Source organism: Cydia amplana, chromosome 4, assembly GCF_948474715.1.
Source record: "Cydia amplana chromosome 4, ilCydAmpl1.1, whole genome shotgun sequence".
Classification (NCBI taxonomy): Eukaryota; Metazoa; Arthropoda; class Insecta; order Lepidoptera; family Tortricidae; genus Cydia; species Cydia amplana.
In genome coordinates this window covers 11,385,324-11,408,917 of record NC_086072.1, presented here as the reverse complement: position 1 = coordinate 11,408,917, position 23,594 = coordinate 11,385,324, and the positions used below count along the sequence as shown (strand labels likewise).

The 23,594-nt window shown below is 37.2% G+C and overlaps 3 protein-coding genes across 5 annotated transcripts in view; 2 read left to right on the top strand and 1 right to left on the bottom strand.

The window, feature by feature from the left end:
- LOC134647233 (negative elongation factor D) overlaps positions 1-23,594 on the top strand; it is a 387,727-nt gene that overhangs the window by 310,423 nt on the left and 53,710 nt on the right. The window contains exons 2-12 of one of the 3 annotated variants that reach the window (XM_063501496.1): positions 61-286; positions 400-509; positions 1,055-1,162; positions 1,401-1,550; positions 2,356-2,486; positions 2,926-3,113; positions 3,894-4,131; positions 4,590-4,800; positions 5,562-5,702; positions 6,017-6,146; positions 6,793-6,837. In XM_063501496.1, coding sequence (XP_063357566.1) covers positions 61-286; positions 400-509; positions 1,055-1,162; positions 1,401-1,550; positions 2,356-2,486; positions 2,926-3,113; positions 3,894-4,131; positions 4,590-4,800; positions 5,562-5,702; positions 6,017-6,146; positions 6,793-6,824 — 1,665 coding nt within the window. In that variant the 3' untranslated portion in view covers positions 6,825-6,837. Of the gene's footprint in view, positions 1-60; positions 287-399; positions 510-1,054; positions 1,163-1,400; positions 1,551-2,355; positions 2,487-2,925; positions 3,114-3,893; positions 4,132-4,589; positions 4,801-5,561; positions 5,703-6,016; positions 6,147-6,792; positions 6,904-23,594 lie in introns of those variants that run through there. The other 2 variants (XM_063501497.1, XM_063501499.1) reach the window with 2 other exon arrangements.
- LOC134647242 (nuclear speckle splicing regulatory protein 1) lies at positions 6,792-11,807 on the bottom strand. The gene is made up of 5 exons (XM_063501511.1): positions 11,709-11,807; positions 9,611-9,758; positions 8,881-9,078; positions 8,317-8,482; positions 6,792-7,516 (listed from the first exon to the last, which is right to left on the bottom strand). The coding sequence occupies exons 1-5, from the start codon at positions 11,726-11,728 to the stop codon at positions 6,921-6,923; spliced, it is 1,128 nt and encodes a 375-aa protein (XP_063357581.1). The 5' UTR covers positions 11,729-11,807; the 3' UTR covers positions 6,792-6,920.
- On the top strand, positions 13,569-15,861 carry LOC134647455 (uncharacterized). The gene is made up of 4 exons (XM_063501804.1): positions 13,569-13,698; positions 14,570-14,724; positions 15,174-15,308; positions 15,765-15,861. Exons 1-4 carry the CDS (start codon positions 13,597-13,599, stop codon positions 15,859-15,861), a joined length of 489 nt encoding a protein of 162 aa, XP_063357874.1. The 5' UTR covers positions 13,569-13,596.

The window sequence follows — 23,594 nt, the reverse complement described above, 5'->3', positions numbered from 1 at the left end:
TTAATGTTGTTACCTAGTTTTTGCGTCCTTTTTCATATTTGTATATTGCTATATTTACAGGAAGACGGCGGGGAAGATGTTATTGAAAATCCAGAAGAAGTGTTACAAGAATGCCTTGAGAAATTTAAAACTCCCGATTATATTATGGAACCGGGTATTTTTGGACAATTGAAACGATACTTCCAAGCTGGTGGGAACCCAGAGCAAGTTATTGAACAGTTATCAATCAACTATAATGCCGTTGCCCAAATGGCAAATCTGTTAGCAGAATGGCTTATACTTGGAGGTATATATTTTTAAGTTTTACTTGGATGTACCCATTCATGTATGTATGTAGTTGAAATTTATAACAAAATCTATAGAACAATAATGATGACTTACAATTATTTTTCTGTGCAGGTGTTAAGGTAACTGAAGTGCAAGCGATGGTTGAAAACCACTTAAAAGATATGATTCTTAAAACATTTGATCCAAAGAAAGCAGATACTATATTCACAGAGGAGGGTGAGGTTGGTACTTTATGTAAATTAACTTACTTAATCTGTCAGCTCCCATGGCTCATATGAGCCAGAACGCTTATGGTGACGTCATATCGTGGGATTCGACAGGTTAAATGTAAAATGTCACTAATATTTTTAAAAAATTAGTTAGTTTAATATAATATACTTCATTTTATTTTATTATGAAATTTATGAATAACTTTGCAGAAGACTGCTTTTTTTACTACGATTTTATAAGGTACTTTATTGAGAATTATGTCAAAATAATCTCAACAAGTATAATACTAGAACAAATTAAATTATTTTCAGAAAATATTAGCATAGCAGAGGACGCTGGTTCGATTCCAGCCTGGGGCACTGGAGGCCTTGGTCACTTTTTCTTAGTATATGACATTTATTTAAAGTTTATAAGTATAATACTCAACTAAAAAAAAAACAATATTGAATGCCCAATTTTCTAACTAGAGAGATTACTTCTGTGGAAAAATAAACAAAGTATAGCAGATGTAACATTGTATTTACATGTAATTGCATTATTTTTGCTTAACTTACAGACTCCTGCTTGGCTGACTGAGATGATTGAACACCCTACGTGGAGATCATTGATATATAGGTTGGCAGAGGAATACCCTGATTGTCTTATGCTTAACTTCACAATTAAGGTAAATATCAACAAATAAACATGATATCATATCAATCAATGTAATCTAGCCTATAACCACTGCACAAGAGGGATTGGGCTAAAGTCCTCATGACAGTCCAAAGCGATTTGGGAACTTCACATACACTTTTCAATTTCTTCACAGATATATTCCATTTTAATTTTAATTGGATAACTAGTTTTTTGATTAAGATTGGATGAACATAATAACAGATTTCTACTTTATTATTTGTTCCCAGTTAATTTCAGATGCTGGCTTTCAAGGTGAAATCACTAGTATATCTACAGCAGCCCAACAGATAGAAGTATTCTCTCGGGTGCTCAAGTCTTCCATAGTTGGTTTTCTTCAGAGCTCTGATGATTGGCAAAACAGTGTGAATGAATGTGCAGTAAGTAACTACAAACTAATTCTATATGTTCACATGTTTAACGCTGACCATGGACACCATAGCACTGCACTAAGCAACCAACTATTAATCCTGAGTCACTATTGGAGACTTATATCTACAGTATCTATCTAATACCTACAAACGAGAAATTCTTGTATATAAATATATATATTTATTTATATATTTCGGGGATCTTGGAAACGGCTCTTATGATTTCGATGAAATTTGCTATATGGGGGTTTTCAGGGGTGAATAATCGATCTAGCTATTAACGCGTATTATTGAGTTTTTGTATGTTTTCCGAGCAAAGCTTGGTCTCCCAGATATTTGTATACGTATGTATAGCTAATACATTTTCAACACCAACTAAGGCTAGAGTGTCCAAAGCCTCAATAAAAATTAGATTAAAAAAAAACAACTAATTACACTTTCTGAGCACACTGCTGTTGCTAGCTTTTGGGTGTTAAGTTCCTAGAAAGAGGATTGATGATAGATTCATATGACATAAAAGTTATACTGCCAAGTTAAGCCTGACAAACCTCTTCATCTGTAAAAAAAGGCGCGAAATTTAAAGTTCATGTTAAGATCGACACTTCGATACCTACATTTGTCAAATTTGCCGTCTTTTTTTACTGACATAATCTGTTTGCTAAACGTCTCTATTTTTAACAGTACTAGGGTTGGTAGATAGATCTTTTTAACTATATAAATAAATAAAGCTGGTCAAGCAAATCTTGTCGGTAAAAAAAAGGCGCGAAATTCAAATTTTGTATGGGACCATCAGCAATAAATGTGAAATTTCTAGAAAATGGTGTGCCATGGCGCCCACACGTACGTGTACAGCCAGGTCATCGTGCACATACTGTCCCAGGAACCTCGCGGCGGTGCTATTATGAAACGACTTAGTCAAGAAATTACGCGATGTGCACAACAGAGGTAGATTATGATAACATGTCATATATATAAGAAAGAAAGAAAGAAAATACATTTATTAATTCTAACTAGTGTATCTGTGAGCTGTAGACAGGCTGTAGACCTCACGGATGCTTTACCATTTTAAAAATATCAAAAACAGAATCGACAAACTGTAAATCTACATATATGTATGTATAATTATAGAACCAGCTCACAAAATTTCACGAGAATTGGTTAAGAAATGCGCCCTGTAGAAGTCAGAATGTGACTGTACAGTCGGCTTCAAATAGGCAATGTCAGCCAAAGTGGCCAAATAAATCGTAACACATCTTTGTTGCCATGGATGGAAATAAGGCTACTTTGGCCAGTTTGGCCGCCACTATTTATCAGACGCTGACTGTACGCCGTGTACTGCGGCAACAAGATACCAAGGCTTCACCGCATTGTATAACGTGTGCAGCGGGCACGACGTGACGCCCATCACGCTGGCGCTGACGACGGGCGACAGCTGGCGCGGCGCGCGCACGGCGCTGGCCGCCATGCTGTCGCGCGGCGCGCTCAACCCCGCCGACATCTCCGTGCTGTTCCGCGTCTACACGCAGCCCGACCCGCCGCCCGTGCACTTGCTGCGCATCCCACAGTTCCTGGGTACGTGTGTGTGTGGTCTCGGGTGCCTGATAGCTCACGGCGCAGCGCACAAAAAACCGGATATGTGCGAGTCGAACTCGCCCGCTGAGGGTTCCGTACCGTACAAATTTAACTTATTTTTTTATTTTGTTACTAAGTACCTACTTAAAACACAAATCAAACTAATTTGATTTGTTCCCTATTTTTTACAAATTAACAGTTTTTAGATTTTTCCCTGCACTTGACTATAAGACAATATTACTTGCCAAATTTCGTAGTTCTAGGTCAGCGGTCGGCAACCCGCGGCCCGTGAACCTGTCACTTGCGGCCCGCGAGCCTCCCTGGCTATTTTGTATGTAATGTTGACAAACGGCAATGGCTGATAAAGACATAAATATTATCAATAGTACGGCCCGCGTCAACTTCGTTAACTACTATGTGGCCCTTGGCTGCTAAAAGGTTGCCGACCGCTGTTCTAGGCCAACGGGGAGTACCCTATAAATTTGATTCCGTTGCGACATAAACGGCCGTATCTTCTTTTTACATTAACATAGAAGTTTGATTTTTTCACAGCTTCAAGGGTTTGTAGACCTGGGTATATGGTTTTAATTTCTACGCGTTCCCGAGATAAAGGGTCTTGACAGACAGACGGACGGACAGCAAAGTGATTCTATAAGGGTTCCGTTTTTTCCTTTTGAGGTACGGAACCCTAAAAATAATAAATATCATTGATCTAAATATTCTGAATATAGAGCATCCAATGTAAAGATCGCCGAAATAAGTTTTTTTTTTCCTTTTTAGAACTCCTAGTGGACGCGTTATTCAAACTAGGAAGCAAGCTAAACCCGGAGCACAAGTCGAAGTACATGTACCTGCTGGCGTACGCAGCGAGCGTGTGCGAGGGCCACGCGGGGCGGCCGCTGAAGGACGAGCTGAAGGCGACGGTGCAGGCCATCGAGAAGGTGCACGCCGTGTGCGGCAGCTCCGCCAGCTCCAGCGAGCTCGTTGCTGAACTACCCACCCTGTATCACTGTATAAGGTAAATAACAGACTTTCTCGAGACACTACACTATGGGCTTGTTCAAAAAAATTGTGTACAGGTTTTTAAAGGGTCGGAAACGCGCATGTTACACCTCTGGAGTTGCAAGCGTCCATAGGCTACGGTGGCTGCTTACCATCAGGCGGGTCGTATGCTTGTTTGCCTATAAAAAAAGTTGGTAACCAATTTGTCAGTAGAGAGAGGTTTTCATGGCTTTAAATTGCCTATAAAATCTAATAGGTACAGATGTAGTCAACAACCCTTTGCCATAGTATTTTCTCGGAAACGTTCGTATTTGCCATGCTAGTCAGTCAACCTAAGTACTACTGAGACTGACTGAAATAGCATAACACGTTCGCCTGTATCCGTGAAAATACGATGGTAATGGATTAACACTACATCTGAAACACACTATGGCCCCTATAATAATCCAATGTTTTTTTATCATCAAATTCTAGATTTCCAGTAGTAGGCATGGGAGTACTGGTGTGGGTGGAGTGTGTCGTGACAGAGCCGTCGTACTTCAAGCTGTGCACAGAGCACTGTCCCGTGCACCTGGCGCTGCTGGACGAGGTCGCGTCCTGCCACCAGCTGCTGCACCACAGGCTGCTGAGGCTGCTCGTCCAGTTGTTTGAATCTCCGCAAGACGAATTGGAAATTTTAGTGCAGGTGACTCGTCAAAACTACGTTAAGACCGGTTGTGGTCGTTAACCCAGAAATTAGCCTGCCTTTCGGAACGAGAAGAGGCATCCATTGTTTATCTGAGTGTATATCCTATCCCATCTGTTTAAAATATAAGAAGCGGATCGGTTAACTTCCCAACTAACCTTCCCAAAAATCGTAGTCAATCAAAAGCTTTATAAACATGGGGAGATTAACCATTGCTTGTTGACCTTGTTGTTATTCTATCCTGTCAGCCAGGGAACAATAGTAGCCACACTAGACTTATATCGACCGGGATACCGTCAATACCGTGATTACCTTTTGTATTATTTTTGAGGTCCCGATATTTCGACGCAGTTACATTCAAATTGTTCACGGGTAACTGAAGATAGCGTGCTTAATGCATGCATTGTGGAAAGGTATATATTTAAATACCATAAAAGCGGGATTCTAAGAGTGACCCAGGAGACCGTAACCATGGCAATGAGTGACAAGAATAAGTTTATTCACCCACATACACTATAATTGTTATGTGAACACATAATTTTTTTACTGAAACTACTGCAAAAAGAATAGCAAGATCCTCCGTGGTGATAGAGTAACCTTTTTATAAAACTTAGCATCCTCTGTAAAATGTTTTCTCTTTAATAATCGTTTATGTCAAAAGGACAGATAAGGAGGAATAAACGATTATCCTTTGATACGAAATCTTTACATTTTAGATATGTGTGACGTCTATTAGTAACGCCATTTATGTACTGTTCTAGCTGGAGCTGAAGAAGATGCTTCTGGATCGTATGGTGAACCTGCTGAGCCGCGGCTGCGTGGTGCCCGTGCTGCGCTACATCAAGCAGTGCTGGCAGAGAGGCGACACAGACATCTCCTTGATAAGATACTTCATCACGGAGGTTGGTCTAGTCACTGTATTGTCACAGTTTCACTTAAATTATCACTTCTTCACACCCCTTCTATACCGTGAGCGCTTAAAATTTGTCAAGAATCAAAATTACTGATTTTAAATTAAAAGCTATTTGGTTTAGAACCCTAAAAAACGTAATATACGACGCGTCAGTCAATGGACGCAATGAGTTATGTTGCCACCTTCCTAAATCAAGCTCAAGTGCGCCAAAGTGCTGTTGTACACACAGTTCATGCACGCTTGCTAATAGATAGATTTATCTTTAGACTTTCCAATTATTTAAAACTGATTTGCTGTGCGCAGGTTTTAGATGCAATAGCGCCGCCGTATACCCCCGAGTTCGTTCAACTGGTTTTGCCAATGGTTGAAAATGAAGAAATCACGGGTACCATGCGCGCGGAAGGAGAAAATGATCCAGTTTCGGAGTTTATAGGTAAGTTCCTTTAAAAACATGTGGACATAAAAAAAACTGCAGTAAAACGGTTCCATTGACAAATAGACTTTCGAGTCTTTAAGACAGGTTAAAAAAAACTGCCAAAATATATAGCTACCTGCAATATTTGGATCAGTAATTCCTCACAACTCACAATGTGCTTGTTTTTTATTATTAATTCATAACATTAACAGAAAAGCTTTACATATTTTCAAAGAACCTGTCGCAGGACAGCAGCATCTCCCAAAGCACCCTCTATACTGCCCTAATAAGCCCAATAGCGGTAGGTATCTCAAAAAGAAGCAGCTTTGAAAATGTAATTTTAAGATAAAGAATTTAAGGTATAGGTTTGCATTTAATTTTAATTTGCTGTACCGCTAATTGGCTTAGCAGGGCAGTATAGTAAGCAATTGTCAGTTTAATACTTAAAACCCCATTTAAGAGATTTTTCGAGCTAATGTCTATAAAAATTCTTCTATGAAGATTTTTCATACCATGAATGGTCTGTCCAATGATACATTATCAATACGTCCGAAAAGGCACCTTTGCGGTACTCATAGCCTGTTCTTAAAGTTATAGGTTATTGATAAGATGAACACAAAAATTATGAATTGTTATCTATGTAGTTTATTTTTTTTATTTTCAGTCCACTGCAAAGCACATTATGTGGTGGTATAACACAAATGAAGATTCAGTGCATGATCCCGGAAATGATCATTCTACTACCCTAGTAGATTTAAGTAATATAAGTATAATATAATAAAGATCTTTAACTTAACCCTTAGCGGCTTTTCTTTCATAGTACCTTTTCAAAGCTTGGTCAAACACTTCACCCACAGTTCTCTTTTTCCAAATATCTATTTTGGGTTTGGCCGCTGGAACCACCTCTGCTTTTGTTTCAACTAACGTTTCTTTAACCTCTTCTTGTTTCGGCGGCGTCCTCTCTTCAGGAGCATCACTTCTGACATTAACATTCTTGACATTCTCATTTATCTCCACATTTTTCTTTGTCTTTTTCGCTTTTGTCTTATTTGTCTCATCATCTTCACTTGAAGAATCAATTGAAAAATCAGAGTCTGCATCTATATTATCTTCAATGGGTTTGGGTTTTTTTGACGACCTTATATCAGCAAGATTTACCCGGTTAATTTCTTCATCGGAATCCACAATTTCTCCCTCAGACAGATTTCCGTCATTTTCTGCAGATAACTTTCTTTTCCTATAAAACCTTTTCTTTGCTGCATCTTCATTATCTTCATTTTTAGCTTTACGTTTATTTTTAAACGTTTCATCTGCATTTGTTTCCGCTGGTTCATCTAATACCTTGTCTGAACCCAACTTCTGCTCATATAAGTGGCGATAAAATCCTCCTGCAATATGAGAGGCGACAATATCAGTAATACACAATTTAGAAATACACTGATTTAAACTTTCACGATTTTTACACATTATTAAATTGTAGAACGGGACTTAATCGCGTATTTAAGATGTACCTCCACCCGACAATTTTGAAATGCCTAACAGTCACAAAAACCATTCCTCTTATGCCACTGCAAATTTCGTAAGCACAAAGAGGTGGAATCAAGAGGGATTTTTTTTGTTTAAAGGCTTCACTTGCACTGCACCCGACGTAGACGTCGTAACGTAACGGTTGCGAAGCCATTACAGTTTGATTTTTTATTCTTGAGGACACGCGACATTTCCATTTCGTGAGACTACCGCAAAGAGTAGTATAATTACCGCGTTATCGTATAAATCTTATTCATAAAACTTTATGGGCCTGTAGGGCTAGATGGCCGGCTCTTTATCATTTGTCACCATGGCTGTCACGTTCTAACAAATATGGAGGTGCGAAAGTGAAGCATAGCGTGACAGGTGATAAAAATGCGACCATGATAGCTGGTCTGATTTAGGTAAATTATGTTTTATCCCTTTCTTATAAATACATAAGTCAAAATGACAGATAAAGACAAACGATTCATAGCAAATTGAGGGCAGTAACGCGATTATCAATAACGCCATTACACTGCAGATCCATTCTCAACCAGTTTTATACAAAAAAACTGTTGAGCAAACGTAAACTGCTGCTGCTGTTTTATATAAGTAAACTGCTGATGCTGTAAGCTAATTCTGCATAATAGTATTATTATACAAAGATTTAATTTCTTACCTAAATCTCTCTGCTTAGTAACATCACCGATTTTTTCTAAATATTCTTCACGTTTTTCTTTCTCCTCCTCTAAACGCAAATCTTCCAATTTCTTTTTATACGCTGAAGTCACAAACACCTCCTTGTCCTTAAACTCGTCACCTTCTTTTTCTCTTTCTTTTTGAATCTGAGTAACATAAAATTCAATTAATGTTTGTCTAAAGTGGTTCAGTTAGGGCTACCAATTTATATAAATTGCATATCTCGACATTGGACTGACGAGATATTGTCAATCCTGATATGTAATTGATTTTTGAAAACCCTGAAATCACTATATTATTATAAGATTTCCTTTTCTGAAAATTTTACAAAACACATAAAGGAAATTATAAAAGTAACAATAATATGATAAAAATGTTTTTATACCAATAAAAAATATATTATTTGTAGGATTATAAGTGTTCCAAAAAGTGTCCAAGTTAACCACAGAGCTTTTTAAGTTGGATTAAAAGAAATCCAGTAAAACCTGGATTGGATCAACAGTATTTGAGACATACTTTCTTTATTGAATGGATATGAAAATACCTGTCTTTCAACCCTGCGTTCATTTTCCAATTTCCTTTTATGAGCAGTTTTTAATAGGTTTTCAATATACTTTGGTTGTTTAAGTTCCTTCACTTTCTGTTTCTTTTCTTCCTTCTTGATGGTCATTGAATCATATATTTCATCATACTGATATATTGTAGGATCCTCTTCTATAGCCTTACTTTGGGTAATCTTTGCCTGAAAAATATTTGTAATAAATAAACATATTATTTTATAAAATACCTACATAGCATTTAAGTTTATGTTTATCCTCAAATACTGACTAAACAGGATTTTGGTGCAATAATATCAGAATCATTTTCATAAAATAATAGCCCGTGTATTATGTGGTTCCATATTAATAAACTTAAGAGGGTCAATAAGTTTTGCATTTTTTTCCTAACTACTAATTAAGAAACAATTATTCTATGCTCTGTATTAAATCCTTTATTTAACATAATGTATGGTGTTTTCTCCTGTAATTCCATCAAAAGGAAGCTTTCTACAGGTTACAATAAAAAGAGCAATACGCAAAATGCTTGTGACAAACTTAAGGCCCCGTAGGTTTGAGATGTAGACCTATGTTCATGATTTTTTCCTATCAAGTGAAAGTGTAAAAATCAGGACTTGAATCAATGAAATAACAAGAGAAAGGCCTCAATATTGCTAGTTAAATTTTTGATATTGTGATCTAAAAAATACCACAATGTAACATAAGAATGCAACATACCTGACGATTAATATTGTCACTGGGTCTCAATAATACTGGCTTATTGTTAGAGTCATCATCAGATTCAGAATCATTGCCAAACACATTCCTTGATGCTTCAAATATAGGTTTATTTGGCTTATCTTTGTCTGGTAAAATAAGTCCATACCTGTCAATAATAATTATATCAATGTAAGTTACTAAATCACTAGTAAAAATAATACTCAGATTACAAACAACAACACTGCTACTTTGAAGCTATAGATGGTCAAACCAATTTGTCAGTATATAGGAACAAAAAAACTATAGAGTCTGTGCGGAACAAGGCCCCAACGTTATCTGTTCTCTTTGACGGCGCAGCAACTAGTATCATTTCTCTCTCCTCGCTCTTGTAAAAATGCCGTTTGTCAAAAAAGGACAACCATACTGTTGACAAGATGGACTTCAAATCAAGGTGTTACCGTTTTAGGTGGTGTCAAGTTGTGTATGTGTGCGTAAAAACGTATATGTGTGCTCTTTTAGGGATGTGAAAAGTCGATTTTAATCATGTTATATATCGATAAACGCTACACAGCGGAACGAAATAGCGATTAATTGAAGCTTCAATATCTTCGTTAAAAATAAACATAATTGAAATGCTAATGGATAATGAATATATTATAATATCATAATATAATTCAATTATTGCGGAACACATATTTTTGTAGGTATTTGTGTATTGTAATTAAAAATCTGAACTTTACCTTTGTTCCCTGCTGTGGCGTGACGATAAAATCGTGATCTGATAACCTCCATAAAGAATAGAAGCGTTTTTTGTTTATTTTAGTTGTCGTTAAACCTTTCAAGTAAAATTAAAATTGCAAGAAATGTCGATAGTTTATCGATATGACTTTATCGACATGGCTACAGCAAGGTTAATCACATTGTTAATCGTACACTAAACAAAAGTGGTAACAGTGACAGCTCGCTGAGTCCATCTTTAAATATATTATATCTATGGATGGTGCGGAAAGAGAAGAGTCGTGGATTGTATTGGGCCCCATACATTCCACGACTCTTCTTTCCTCCTGTCCTTTGACACACTATATGTACTGTTGAGTTCCTAATGGATACACTGTGTTGCGGTGTTCACTTCTTCGATCAACACGGGCTTCCGACACGTCGGAAGGGATAGGCCCAAGCGATATCTTGACATTCAAATCATTCTGCCATTTTTCGCGGGGGCGGGAACGTGCACACAGTCGCACTTCTCACACACTTCATACAAAATCCAATCTGTAATGACGACACAAATATATAGAAAATGACAGCCTACACAGACAAATCTGCACACCTCGATCTGTTTTTGTGTACGGACGAATCACAAGTGTCACAACACGCACACTAACACATTTTCGTCAACGAATTTTATCGTTTTCTGAGAGATGAGAATTGAGAAGTCGGATTTGTCGCTCGACCGATCCGCAATTTGTACTGGGCGAGCAAAATCGATAAATCCAGCAATTACATGAGACTAAAATATAATAATTGTGTTTAAATGTAATTAAACGTATGACATGTAAAAAAATATTACATGTGAAATGTAACACCTTCTTTTTGTTAATTTGATGTCCCCGACCTCTTTTTACAACAAAAAACCGAGCAATTAGGCATTTTTTCTGCTGCTGTGTTCACTTGCGCGTCTGGACTCGGTCTAGTTAAAAATCCGAGCGCAACTAGTTTTATTACCCGCGCTAGATCAGTTGATCTTGTACCTAGGCAGAGGGGAAATAGTGCGAATGCCGCATCCCTTCCGTGTTGATCGAAGGTTCACTTACATGCGGCCATAAGCTTGTTTTATTATTAGCAATTAAAGTGGTATCCAGACAAGACAATTTTTCGCCAATCTGATGAAATTCTCCGATCGAATCAGCAGGTGCGGACACATAAATGCCAATTTTCATAGTAATTAACTAATTATCTATGGAATGCAAATTTCCTGATCAAATCGACTGATTTGATCAGTCCCGTCTGGATACCACTTAATGGACTACAACTGTTAGTAATCATTGCACAAAGTCAATAGCATTGGTATTCATTCGTACCATGAAACCGAAAACAATATGCCAGAATAACTTACTTTTTACTGCCGCTAGACATAACGATTCGGACACAAAATATTTATGCTGAAGTTATGATAATTTCTTTTGATTCTAGGTAATTTTAGTGGTACTTTAATTAAGTTTAATGAATAAAATTGTGCGTGTCGTGTTGCTGACGGCTTAGCTACAGCTTGCTGTCCGTGTGACGAGCACGACTGACATGACAAGCATTGGCAACTGTCAAGTCTTGATTTTTTTTTTTTTTTTTATTGAAGCTTTGGCAACACGGCCATCAGCTTAAACATGAATTACATTTTGAATATCAAGTCTTGATGGTCTTGCTCCATAGATGGTAGGATCCTAATAGATGTGCGCGTGCTTCTGTGAGGGACAAACATACGCAATGCGACACTATGATTAGTCGAATTTATTTGTTGCCCTCCATAATCCATACTAAATTTCCGGTGGGGAATTAAAAAATGTGAGACTGTGACAAGGACAAATAATAATAGCGCTTTCGCTGCTACTCCTACTGAAAGATACATAAGACTATCCCGTTCGGTCATTTCCCCCCACCCCTCATGCCTGATCCAGTGGTCTTACTTGATGTGCTTGATCTCTATTAAGTCCCTTCCACACTCATGCGCGAAGGCGCGAACGCGAGTGTAGTAGGGACTTTATAGCTTATCACACTGTAAAGTCCCCTCCTACACACTCGTACGCGAAGCCGCGAACGTGGAGTCGATTTCGCTGTTAGCGAAAATCGAATCCACACGCGTTCGCGGCTTCGCATAGGGTTGCCAGATCGAAAGGCGCTATAATCGGGAAAAAATACCAATTTTTCGGGATTTTGGGCCTTAAGTCGGGAAAATGAACCATTCAAATTAAATTAATTGTATTAAAAACAACGATATTTTACATTATTGGCACTATGTCAGCTGCTCTGCCCAATCTCGCCACGCGCGCCCTCGCGCGCGCTGACGGGCTCGACGCGGGTCGGTTCGCTCGACGACAGTTCAGAACTTAATTGTATTGAACTTGAAATTATTGTTTTATAACGTGATGTTGTTTTTCGGGACAATTTTCACTTTGTCGGGAATCGGGAACACGTCCTAAAAATCGGGAGAATCCCGCCGAATCCCGACCATCTGGCAACCCTAGCTTCGCACCGCGATTCGCGCACGAGTGGGGTTTGGCGTCGATATAAGAAAATAATATAACCAAACCAAATTGTCAGTAAATAAGAATAAAAAAACTATACTCATCCATTTCTTTTGGGTGCTAGTAGAAAACACAAGACAAAGATAAGACAAAGATAGTATGATTAATATCTCTGTCAATGTTTGAAATGAGACAGTCCTTTGACAAACTATAATCCCCTTCCACAGTCCACACTCCATCCACACTCGTAAAGCCCTTGCTACACGGTCGCCGACAAGCCTTCTAACCGTCTGACCTTGGTCTGACCTTGGTCAGTTTTGGCCAAATTTTGTTGGAAACAACTGTCTACACGGTTCGTCCAGACCAAGGCCACGCGGTCTGAGGGGCTTGTCGGCGACCGTGTAGCAAGGACTAAAGCCCTTGCTACACGGTCGCCGACAAGCCTTCTAACCGTCTGTCCTTGGTCTGACCTTGGTCAGTTTTGGTCAAATTTTGTTGGAAACAACTGTCTACACGGTCCGTCCAGACCAAGGCCACGCGGTCTGAGGGGCTTGTCGGCGACCGTGTAGCAAGGGCTTTAAGTTCTGACTTTGACAAGACAAGACAAGTTTGACGTTTGTACTTGTTTTGATGTTTTGGTCGCTTTTTGGTGATTTTGTTTGATTTGATTAAATTTAATCACATGTAAAGTACATGATGTAGATGTAGTGTATTTTGTTCTGTCCTTGGTTAAATTATAAGATTAGTTCTAGAAAGAAGATAAGTATGGAAATTCTGGCCAGGAACGGAAAGTTGAGGCCACCAACATGTGGTGCCGAGTATTTCTTGATTCTGTTCTGTAACAGAAAGAAAATATCCTGTACACAGGTAATTTGCTTCTATTTCATATTGATAAATATCTCCATAAAACTCCCAACACACAATTTCGGATTAGCAGACTCTGCCATGCTTTGATACCAAAATAATTTGAATATAACCTCATTTTTCCTCTTTGAGTAAAGACGGTAAACTAAGCTCTGGATTTCTATCTGTATAGCTTGTAAAGATAGTCTGTACATTGAAAAGGGATATTAATTTGCTTGGAACACAAGTATAAAAATATAAGCTTCAAATTATAATTCATGATAAAGAATTGCTCAACCCAAGAGTAGGGAATGCTAGTAGCCGGGTACTGACTGAGCGAGCAGCCTCGCGAGGAAAATCCTCGGTCAGTCAGGACGTACCTCGCCCGTGGCAAATGCATGTCTGGCCTCGGCCGAGCGTGCCTCGGCCCGAGCCGAGCTTTGTCGGTTTTTGTCCATGCTCAAAGGCGCCTGAGTACGTTTGCCGCGCTCACTCAAGACGGTTGTGTTTTGCCTCGCTTGTTCGCCGCATGTTAGCGTCATAATAAAGATAAAGAACAGTGCCTTAAATTAATACAACTATATGGTGAATACCTATAGACGATTATGGGATGCGAAATGTCCCGACGCGCGGTCTCTGTGTGACTTCACGTTAAACTGAGAGCTAAACTTGGCTCAGCCACACCGTGGCTCGGCTTTGCCGCGCGCGGCAGCCTCGTGCAAAAAATCCTACTGACCGAGGCTGTCAGTACCCGGCTAGTTACATACACTCAGTAAGAAGATATGTATTTATACATACCGGAAAACTGCTAATATACTGGTACTTTTCAAAGTTTACAGTTACAAAAGTACTAATATTTTATTTTGCTGCTCTTCATTTTGTTATATATTTACAGTCTTCAGGAGAGGGTATAAAAGCCTGGAAATCACTAAGTCCTGCAGAACAAAAGAAGTTTGTTGACAAATTTGAGAAGTGGCAGGCTGAAAATAATAAGAAAATAACCAGTATCTTAAAACATGCTGAACCATTTTTTAAGAAAAAAACTACAAAGTAAGCATACTTTTAACATAATTTGGTATGGAACCTTTTTTTTTTTTTTTTTTAATTATAAATGGTCTTACTCATGGGAACAGACTAGCTGAGGCGAAGAGGCTTAATCATAACATAAAAATGTCTTTATTTGTGACACTTAACCTTTTCGACACCGTGTCAAACACAAAAGCTGTCTCTCAGACGCCACGTCATCGAAGTGTCAAAACTGAAATTGAACTTTATGCATATGCACCTAGGTCTATGTTGCTCTGTGGTCTATGACCGATTAATACGTCTTTGGCGTTGGACCTGCGGTGCGTATATATCGGTCATTGGCGTCCAAAAGGTTAAAGCCAAAAAGTTGAATTGACAATAGTACCTACAATATGCCCGATAACAATAAATTAAAAATGAGGAACTTCATTCCAAAAAAGATTTGTAATACAAATTCACATATATTTTTTCAGAGGAAAAGGAAATATTCCATCCAATATGAATACAACTAAAGAGGATTGTGATGTCAGCCTACCAGGACCTACATTTAACATCTCCAGTAATTCACATAGTTATATCCAGTCCAACGCAGATTTGGAAGTAGTACGGTGAGTAATGTAATTTATTTATGATTATAGGTTTAGGTACTGTTTAACTGAGGCAGTTGGTAAGAATTTCTCATAGGCTCCTACTCATAGTGTATCTCCATTTGTCCCACATGACGGGCGGCCACAAGTAGGAACAATTTAGGATAAATGGGAATAGTTTCATTCATTCGGGCACAACAGCAAATACTGTACTTTTATAACTACCACGGGACTTAATCGCGTAAGACTTACGTTTATTTATGGCCTGACGTTTCGAACGTGACATTACGTTCGTGGTACTGGCGAGGAATTGTATCAAATCTTCTTCTTTTGCGAACTACCCGCTTGATCTTGATTATTCACTTGTACGCTAGGGTTGTCACTTTGCCTACACACAACACTTACGACATCCGATGGTATGAGATGGGATGTTTTTTCACATAAAAGTATAATATAAAATCACACCCCCCTAACCAGGGTGTGTTGGGGATGGGGTGGGAGGAGGTTACCCGACTGGAGTCAGCGGGAGAAAACGATTCGAGCCGTATACCCCAGCATCCCCAGCAGAGGGTAACAAGATGAAAAGCAGAAGAAATACATATTAGAATGTCAGAGTTGGTTGTGGGAAACAAATTTTTTTTTAGCTCTAAAAATAGTGTGAGGTTGATCTTCAGAAAATAAAACTAAAACCTACTTATACTGGGTCAACCAAATCTTGTCAGTAAATAGAAACAAAAAAAAACTATACTCATCCTTTTCTTTTGGGTGCTAGTACTAGTGTAAGACAAAGATAGTATGATTCTCTCTGTCTATGTTTGAAATCAAACAGACCTTTGACACACTATATTAACTAAATGAAAAAAAAAGCGGCCAAGTGCGAGTCGGACTCGCCCATGAAGGGTTCCGTATTTAGGCGATTTATGACGTATTAAAAAAAAACTACTTACTAGATCTCGTTCAAACCAATTTTCAGTGGAAGTTTACATGGTAATGTACATCATATATATTTTTTAGTTTTATCATTCTCTTATTTTAGAAGTTACAGGGGGGGGGACACACATTTTACCACTTTGGAAGTGTCTCTCGCGCAAACTATTCAGTTTAGAAAAAAATGATATTAGAAACCTCAATATCATTTTTGAAGACCTATCCATAGATACCCCACACGTATGGGTTTGATGAAAAAAAAATTTTTGAGTTTCAGTTCGAAGTATGGGGAACCCCAAAAAAATATTGTTTTTTTTCTATTTTTGTGTGAAAATCTTAATGCGGTTCACAGAATACATCTACTTACCAAGTTTCAACAGTATAGTTCTTATAGTTTCGGAGAAAAGTGGCTGTGACATACGGACGGACAGACAGACGGACAGACAGACAGACAGACATGACGAATCTATAAGGGTTCCGTTTTTTGCCATTTGGCTACGAACCCTAAAAAAATGTATGCAGAAAAAAAAACGAACTGAATAATTTATGGAAACCTGGAGTCTGACTCGCAATTGGCTGGTACCTATAGTTTTTATGTTTCATAAAGATACTGGTGTGCTTTTTTAATATATTCACATTTTACTCTTACAGAGATCTTAATGTTGAATTTTATATGGATGATTACGAGGACCAGTCGGAATCAATGATGAACCTTGTATATGCTGATACACCCACGGGCAATTTGGAAGTACCAAAACAGTAAGTAATCTATTTTTCATTTAAAACTTTCCTTTCCAGACTGTCAGCTATTGAAAACCTCCTAAAACAACCAATCAAATTTTTAGGATGTATAGAAACACGCGATCTTGTTCTGATAACTTCAAATTTGTTGTTATAAACAAATTGCTATAGTATATTAAGTTTGTACCTGATTGTTATTCGTAATAGTTATATGTACCTGTTTGGTATACCTATGTTAATGTTAAGTTTCATGTCTGTAAGGTCATGTAAACATTTTTTCAAATAAATAAATAAATTAAACATTGAATAAGCTACACTGCAGATTTTTTTAAAGATCTGGATGGCGGTTAATCCATGTTTGAATACCTACCTACAGTTTTACCTACATCAACTTTTAAAGTTTTGTTCAGATCAGTACCTATATAATCCGTACATCGTACATCCAACCGCAAAATTGCATGGCCACTTTATTAATGAATTCATTTAATGCAATATATACTATATATCATATATGTAAATCTTATACAATTTCAAATTTCCCATACTGACCGATTTTTATTGCTCTCCCTGTATAGTAATCCCAGGTGGAGCAAAACTGAAACACGCATTCCCATATACATTATGTTATCGGCGGCGATTGCGGCGAATGAGAATAATAATGTTCCCTTTTGTTCCCGCACCAACGCCCCATGACATGACACCTGGGTCACATGATTTTATGTTTCAGATTTTACACCGCCTCAGTTATTGATGAAGACATAGATGAGCCCACAGCTCCGGAAACAAATGAGACGATAACAGAAACAGCATTACCTGAACCTACGTTGCCTACGATGTAAGTATTCTCCATGTTCGTCAATACAATAAAGACAATGTGAAATATACAGCCGGCGTAAATTAAAAGAGTATTAGTAAATTTTATTCTCTTTAAGAAACTGAATTTAAAAAACCGGACAGGTGCGAGTCGGACTCGCCTACCGAGGGTTCCGTATAAATTTAACATTATTTATTAAAAATTTTCAGTTTTCGTTTTGTTCCCTGTATTTTTCGTGTGAGACGATATTACTTGACAAAGGGTATAGCCGGGTAAGCATGGCCAAACTGCCCTTAGCGAAAAATATTTTATTACAGCCAAGGTACTAATCCGATTTCTTTTTAATTGCGTTATCACGGTATGTTGTATATACAATTAAGGTCGCTCTCTTGAAAAAATAGTAAAAAATTGAGTTGAAAATATTCTTAAAAATAAAAAAATTACGTGCGAGATTGCGACAGTTATCAAATTTACATATTTCATGTAGAATTTAATAATGTTTATCATATATTTTTTTCAAAAATTAAAATCGGGATTTACAGTCTGAAAAACTCGAATTTGTAACATCCCATAATTCCGTAAACTATCCCGTAAAGATTGCGTTCACAATATACTTCGTTCGTTTATTGTCTACTTAGCTTTGCTAAGTTTGCTTGTATGAAGAGAAAATATTATGGGATGTTACAAATTCGAGTTTTTCACACTGTTAATCCCGATTTTAATTTTTGAAAAAAATATATGTTAAACATTATTAAATTCAACTGTCGCAATCTCGCACCTCATTTTTTTATGTTGCTGAAAATTTTCGACTCAATTTTTTACTATTATGTACTTTGACAGTAATAAAATAAAAATGTTTTTTTCTTTTTTTGCATTTTTTTAAACCTGAAGCATTTGAGGCTTTTTGGTAAAAGCACTACATATATATATATATATGTTAATAATCCAGTAAAAGCAAATTATTTTTTTCGCTAAGGGCAGTTTGGCCATGCTTACCCGGCTATACCCTTTCATAGTTCTAGCTAGGTCAACGGGAAGTACCCTATAAAAGGGTTTTGACAGACAGACGGACGGACAACAAAGTGATCCTATAAGGAGTATACTGGTTCCGTTTTCCCCTTTGAGGTACGGAACCCTAAACAGACAATTCAGTTGCCATAAAAAATAGCACCGTACAGCGCCATCTTCATTAGCTGTCGTAACATTAATTAACGAATCTTTGATAACAATGTGAATAATTAATGTGTCATAAAATTCAACTTGTGTCAACATCCGTACCTATTTTTGGCAGAAGCCCCAAGGAGCTGTTTGGAATAATTAAAGCAAGTGGAGCGCGGCCCGAGCTCGCTACTGTCGAATGGAACGACATGTCGACGAAAGAGAAATACGTGTACACTCGAGCCATACGTACAATTCAAAAAGAATATCTTAAGAATTATGAACAGTATTTAGAGAGCTTGTCTTCTCCAGAATTATTCAAGCATTACATTAAATTTAAAAAGGAAAATTAAACACTTAAATTTTTATTAAAGTATTCATATCTGTAATACCAAAACAGGCTTAGCACGAGTGCACTGCGATATATCGGATGCGCGACCCGTTCCACTCTATTTAATAAACACCATGATACTACCACGACCACGGCCCACTCGTTCTTAGCCTATATAGATAAAGTGGAGTCCAGACGAGACAATTTTTCGCCATTCTGATGAAATTGTCCGATCGAATCAGGCCGTGCAGACGCAAACGCCAATTTGATTCCCCGTTCAAATCAGCAGGTGCGGACACAAAAATGGAATGCAAATTGGTGATTAAATTTGTGTACGTGTGGACGCTAGATGAGATTGGCGCCAATTATTTTCCTGATCAAATCGGTCGATTTGCCCAGCTCGTCTGGACTCTATACTAATAATGAGGCAAAGATCCTTTCAACAAGCCCCGCTACAACAACAGTACCTAGTGTTCCTACTGCAAGCAAAACCATTTGACCTATCTATGCAAAGAATTTGCAAACCTAGATGTCAACAACATAGTTCAACACGTTCAGATGGTTCAGACTGTTTCAACTGCATGTGTCAAATCAACAACATATTTTCCCCCGATTCGCTTCTGTGTTAATAGTCTAGCAGCGCAAGGTCGAATGTCTGTATTTTGTATGGAATTCTGTACCAACCCCATCGGTATAGCAATTTAATGTGTGACAGGCAGAGTTGGGCAAAAATTAACTTGAATAAGAATAAGAATAAAAACAGAAATTTTATTCTTATTCAAATCGATTTGAATTAAAATAATTCTTACACTAGTTATTTTAGAATAAAATTAAGGTGAATAAATCATGTGACTTTTATTTTAAATGACGACCCTGAACATCTGTTGTGTTTACATCCCGCACGGGCCGTTGTATAAAGATACGTTAGAAAACTTTTTTGACATTTGTAGTCAATTAACAATAGAAAATCCCAATGATGTTTTTCTCGTAACAGGTGACTTTAATATCTCTGACGCTCAGTGGGCTACATCTGATAGTTCTAAAATGGACCTAATTGGGGGTACTAATAGTTTGCATGTACAGTTACTTAGCGAGTTTTTATCATATTCAGGTTTGGAACAATACAATTGTTGCCTAAACTGTAATCAACGAGTTCTTGATCTTATTTTTTGCAATAAAAACTGTACAATATCCGCCAGCGATGATCCTTTAACACCGGAAGATCTGCACCATAAGGCCCTTCAAATAGAACTTAATATTGTTTACACGATTCCTCTTAAACCAGCCCCTACTTTTGTATATCGTTTCTTCGATGCAAACTTCGATGAAATAAACCTCGAGTTATCTAAAATCGCCTGGTCGGAACGCTTTTCGGGCCGTACGCTGGACGATTGTGTTTCGATATTTTATAATACACTAAATAACCTAATTGATAGATATGTTCCTAGGGTCCCCCAACGGTTTTCTTGTTCCAAGCCCCCGTGGTATACTAAACCACTTAGAAGATTATTGAATGAAAAAAAGAAATACCATAAGTTGTGGAAGACATATAGTAACCCTTTAGACCATGACACTTATAAACTTTTAAAGAAAAGAATATCAAAATTGGAGCCCCAATGTTATAAAAATTATATTAGTTATACTGAAACTAAGATTAATGATCACCCTAAATTCTTCTGGACTTATATAAAATCTACTTTTTCTAAAAGAGGTCTTCCACAGGTTATGCAGTATAAGGGTATGGCAGCTTCAAGTGGTACACAGATATGTGATTTTTTCAATGAACACTTTCACTCCGTTTTTGAAAAACCAGCTAGTGGTTCCTCTGATTTAAATAACCACCCATTGACAGGTGACCCAGTTTTAGACATTGATACAATTCACATAACCAAAGAATTAGTTTATAAATATCTTAAATCCATAAATGTAAATAAAGGGGCCGGTCCTGATTCTATACATCCTGTAGTAATCAATAAATGTTCTCCCAATTTAGTAGAACCGATTACATTAATTTTTAAAAAATCCCTTACAGATGGATGCGTGCCCTCATTATGGAAACGTGCACTAGTCACTCCTATACCTAAAGGTGAAATTAGCCACGACATAGAAAAATATCGACCAATCTCGAAACTTTGTCAATTTGGTAAAATTCTGGAAAAGATTGTAACTGATCAGCTATCCACTGCCATACGTCGTTATATTATTCCAAACCAACATGGTTTTCTTAAGGGCCGGAGTGTTGAATCCAATCTGATATCCTACACAGAGATCTTATTGGACGCGCTGGATAATAATTATCAAGTGGACGCTGTGTATACCGATTTTGCCAAGGCCTTCGATAAGGTTTGTCATGAACGCTTATTGTTGAAGCTTTGGCATATCGGTATACACGGTGACCTTTTCCGGTGGATACAATCTTACATAGAGAATCGTTCGCAGGCTGTGGCAGTGGGTGGATATACTTCTCAGTATAGGCCTATCACGTCTGGTGTTCCACAAGGGTCTCATCTGGGGCCTTTGTTGTTTATCATCTACATCAATGATATCTCTGCATGTATAAAAAATTAAAACTTACTGTTATATGCTGACGATGCAAAGATATTTAGAGTCATTCGTAATGTGGATGATTGCAAAGCCTTACAAAGCGACTTGGACCGTTTTGAGGCTTATTGTATTGATAATAAGTTGTCCTTAAATCCAGACAAATGTTTCGTTATAAGTTTTAGCAGGAAAAGGAATAGTATTAATGTTGACTATAAACTATGTGATAAAAAATTAGGTCATGTTCACCAGATTCGAGACCTCGGTATCATAATGGATTCAAAACTCACTTTTATACCTCACATTGATGACATGTTAGGTAAAGCATTTAAGCAGTTAGGATTTATATTACGTGTAGGTAAGCCATTTAAGAGACTTTTAACTTATAAGGTACTATTTAACAGTTACGTTCGCAGTCGCTTGGAATTTGCAAGCGCTGTGTGGAGCCCACTGTATAAAATACATAGCGATAGGATAGAGAGAGTTCAGAAAAAGTTTGCTAAGACAATATAATACAGAATTAGAGATAAATACTCGGATTACGCCACCGCAATGAGAGTACACAATATAACATCCCTTAGTTATCGCCGAGAACGCACCGATATCTTAACACTTTATAAAATTCTTAATAATATTATTGATGCTCCGTTTTTATTACAGTCACTTTCCCTCAGAGTTCCTCGACGTTGTGAACGCGCCTGCAGGAAAAAACCTCTATTTTACATCCCCCGTAGTCGGACTGCTTACGCAAAGAATAGTTTTGTTAAAAGGGCGTGCAGGTTGTACAACGAAAAATTTCATAGTCTTGATATGTTCTGTGAGAAACTTAATAGATTTAAAACACTTTCTATGCAGTGTAATATGTAACCTAAAGCATTAGTTATTAGAGGCATTTTTAAGAAATAATCTCAGTATTATGTATGAAATGTTACTGTTTCTTATATGTAATTGAGTAACAAAACCTCTTTTTTTTTTTTTTTGTATTTCAGTTTTAAAACAATTGTTATGGTTGTTATAAGATATTAGATAAAATAAGGTACCTACATTTATTGATAAAATTGTACAAATTTTAATACTGTGATAGGTACTCTTATATTTTAGTTTTATTATTATTTTTCTCTTAGTTTATTGTTGTATGCACAAATAGCTCTGTTTTTACTCTGTAGAAAACAATTTGAATTAACATGATGTTAAAATATTTTCATTAAGGAAACTGTAAGTCTAGTTTTAAGAAAATTTCCAGTGTTATATATAACTATAAAAGACTGTTTGTTTCTTAAATAAATAAATAAATAAAAATAAATAAATGCGGAATAAAAAACGGAATAATTATTCTAGAAGTGGGACTAATCTAAATAAGGTTTTATTCAATTAAAATGTTATTTAGAATTAAGTTAATTTCTGTAGGTCAGTCGGTTATTAGGGTTCCGTAGCCAAATGGCAAAAAACGGAACCCTTATAGATTCGTCATGTCTGTCTGTCTGTCTGTCCGTCTGTCTGTCCGTCCGTATGTCACAGCCACTTTTCTCCGAAACTATAAGAACTATACTGTTGAAACTTGGTAAGTAGATGTATTCTGTGAACCGCATTAAGATTTTCACACAAAAATAGAAAAAAAACAATAAATTTTTGGGGTTCCCCATACTTCGAACTGAAACTCAAAATTTTTTTTTTCATCAAACCCATACGTGTGGGGTATCTATGGATAGGTCTTCAAAAATGATATTGAGGTTTCTAATATCATTTTTTTCTAAACTGAATAGTTTGCGCGAGAGACACTTCCAAAGTGGTAAAA

What these genes read in the sequence shown, in the direction of transcription:
- LOC134647242 (XM_063501511.1), bottom strand. Translation starts at nt 11,728, where the DNA reads ATGTCTAGCGGCAGTAAAAA. An exon ending in ATGTCTAGCGGCAGTAAAAA is followed by an intron (nt 9,759 to 11,708) that starts GTAAGTTATTCT and finishes TATTATTGACAG; the next exon opens with GTATGGACTTATTTTACCAG. An exon ending in GTGACAATATTAATCGTCAG is followed by an intron (nt 9,079 to 9,610) that starts GTATGTTGCATT and finishes AATATTTTTCAG; the next exon opens with GCAAAGATTACCCAAAGTAA.
- LOC134647455 (XM_063501804.1), top strand. Translation starts at nt 13,597, where the DNA reads ATGGAAATTCTGGCCAGGAACGGAAAGTTGAGGCCACCAACATGTGGT. An exon ending in AGAAAATATCCTGTACACAG is followed by an intron (nt 13,699 to 14,569) that starts GTAATTTGCTTC and finishes ATATATTTACAG; the next exon opens with TCTTCAGGAGAGGGTATAAA. An exon ending in TTTAAGAAAAAAACTACAAA is followed by an intron (nt 14,725 to 15,173) that starts GTAAGCATACTT and finishes ATATTTTTTCAG; the next exon opens with AGGAAAAGGAAATATTCCAT.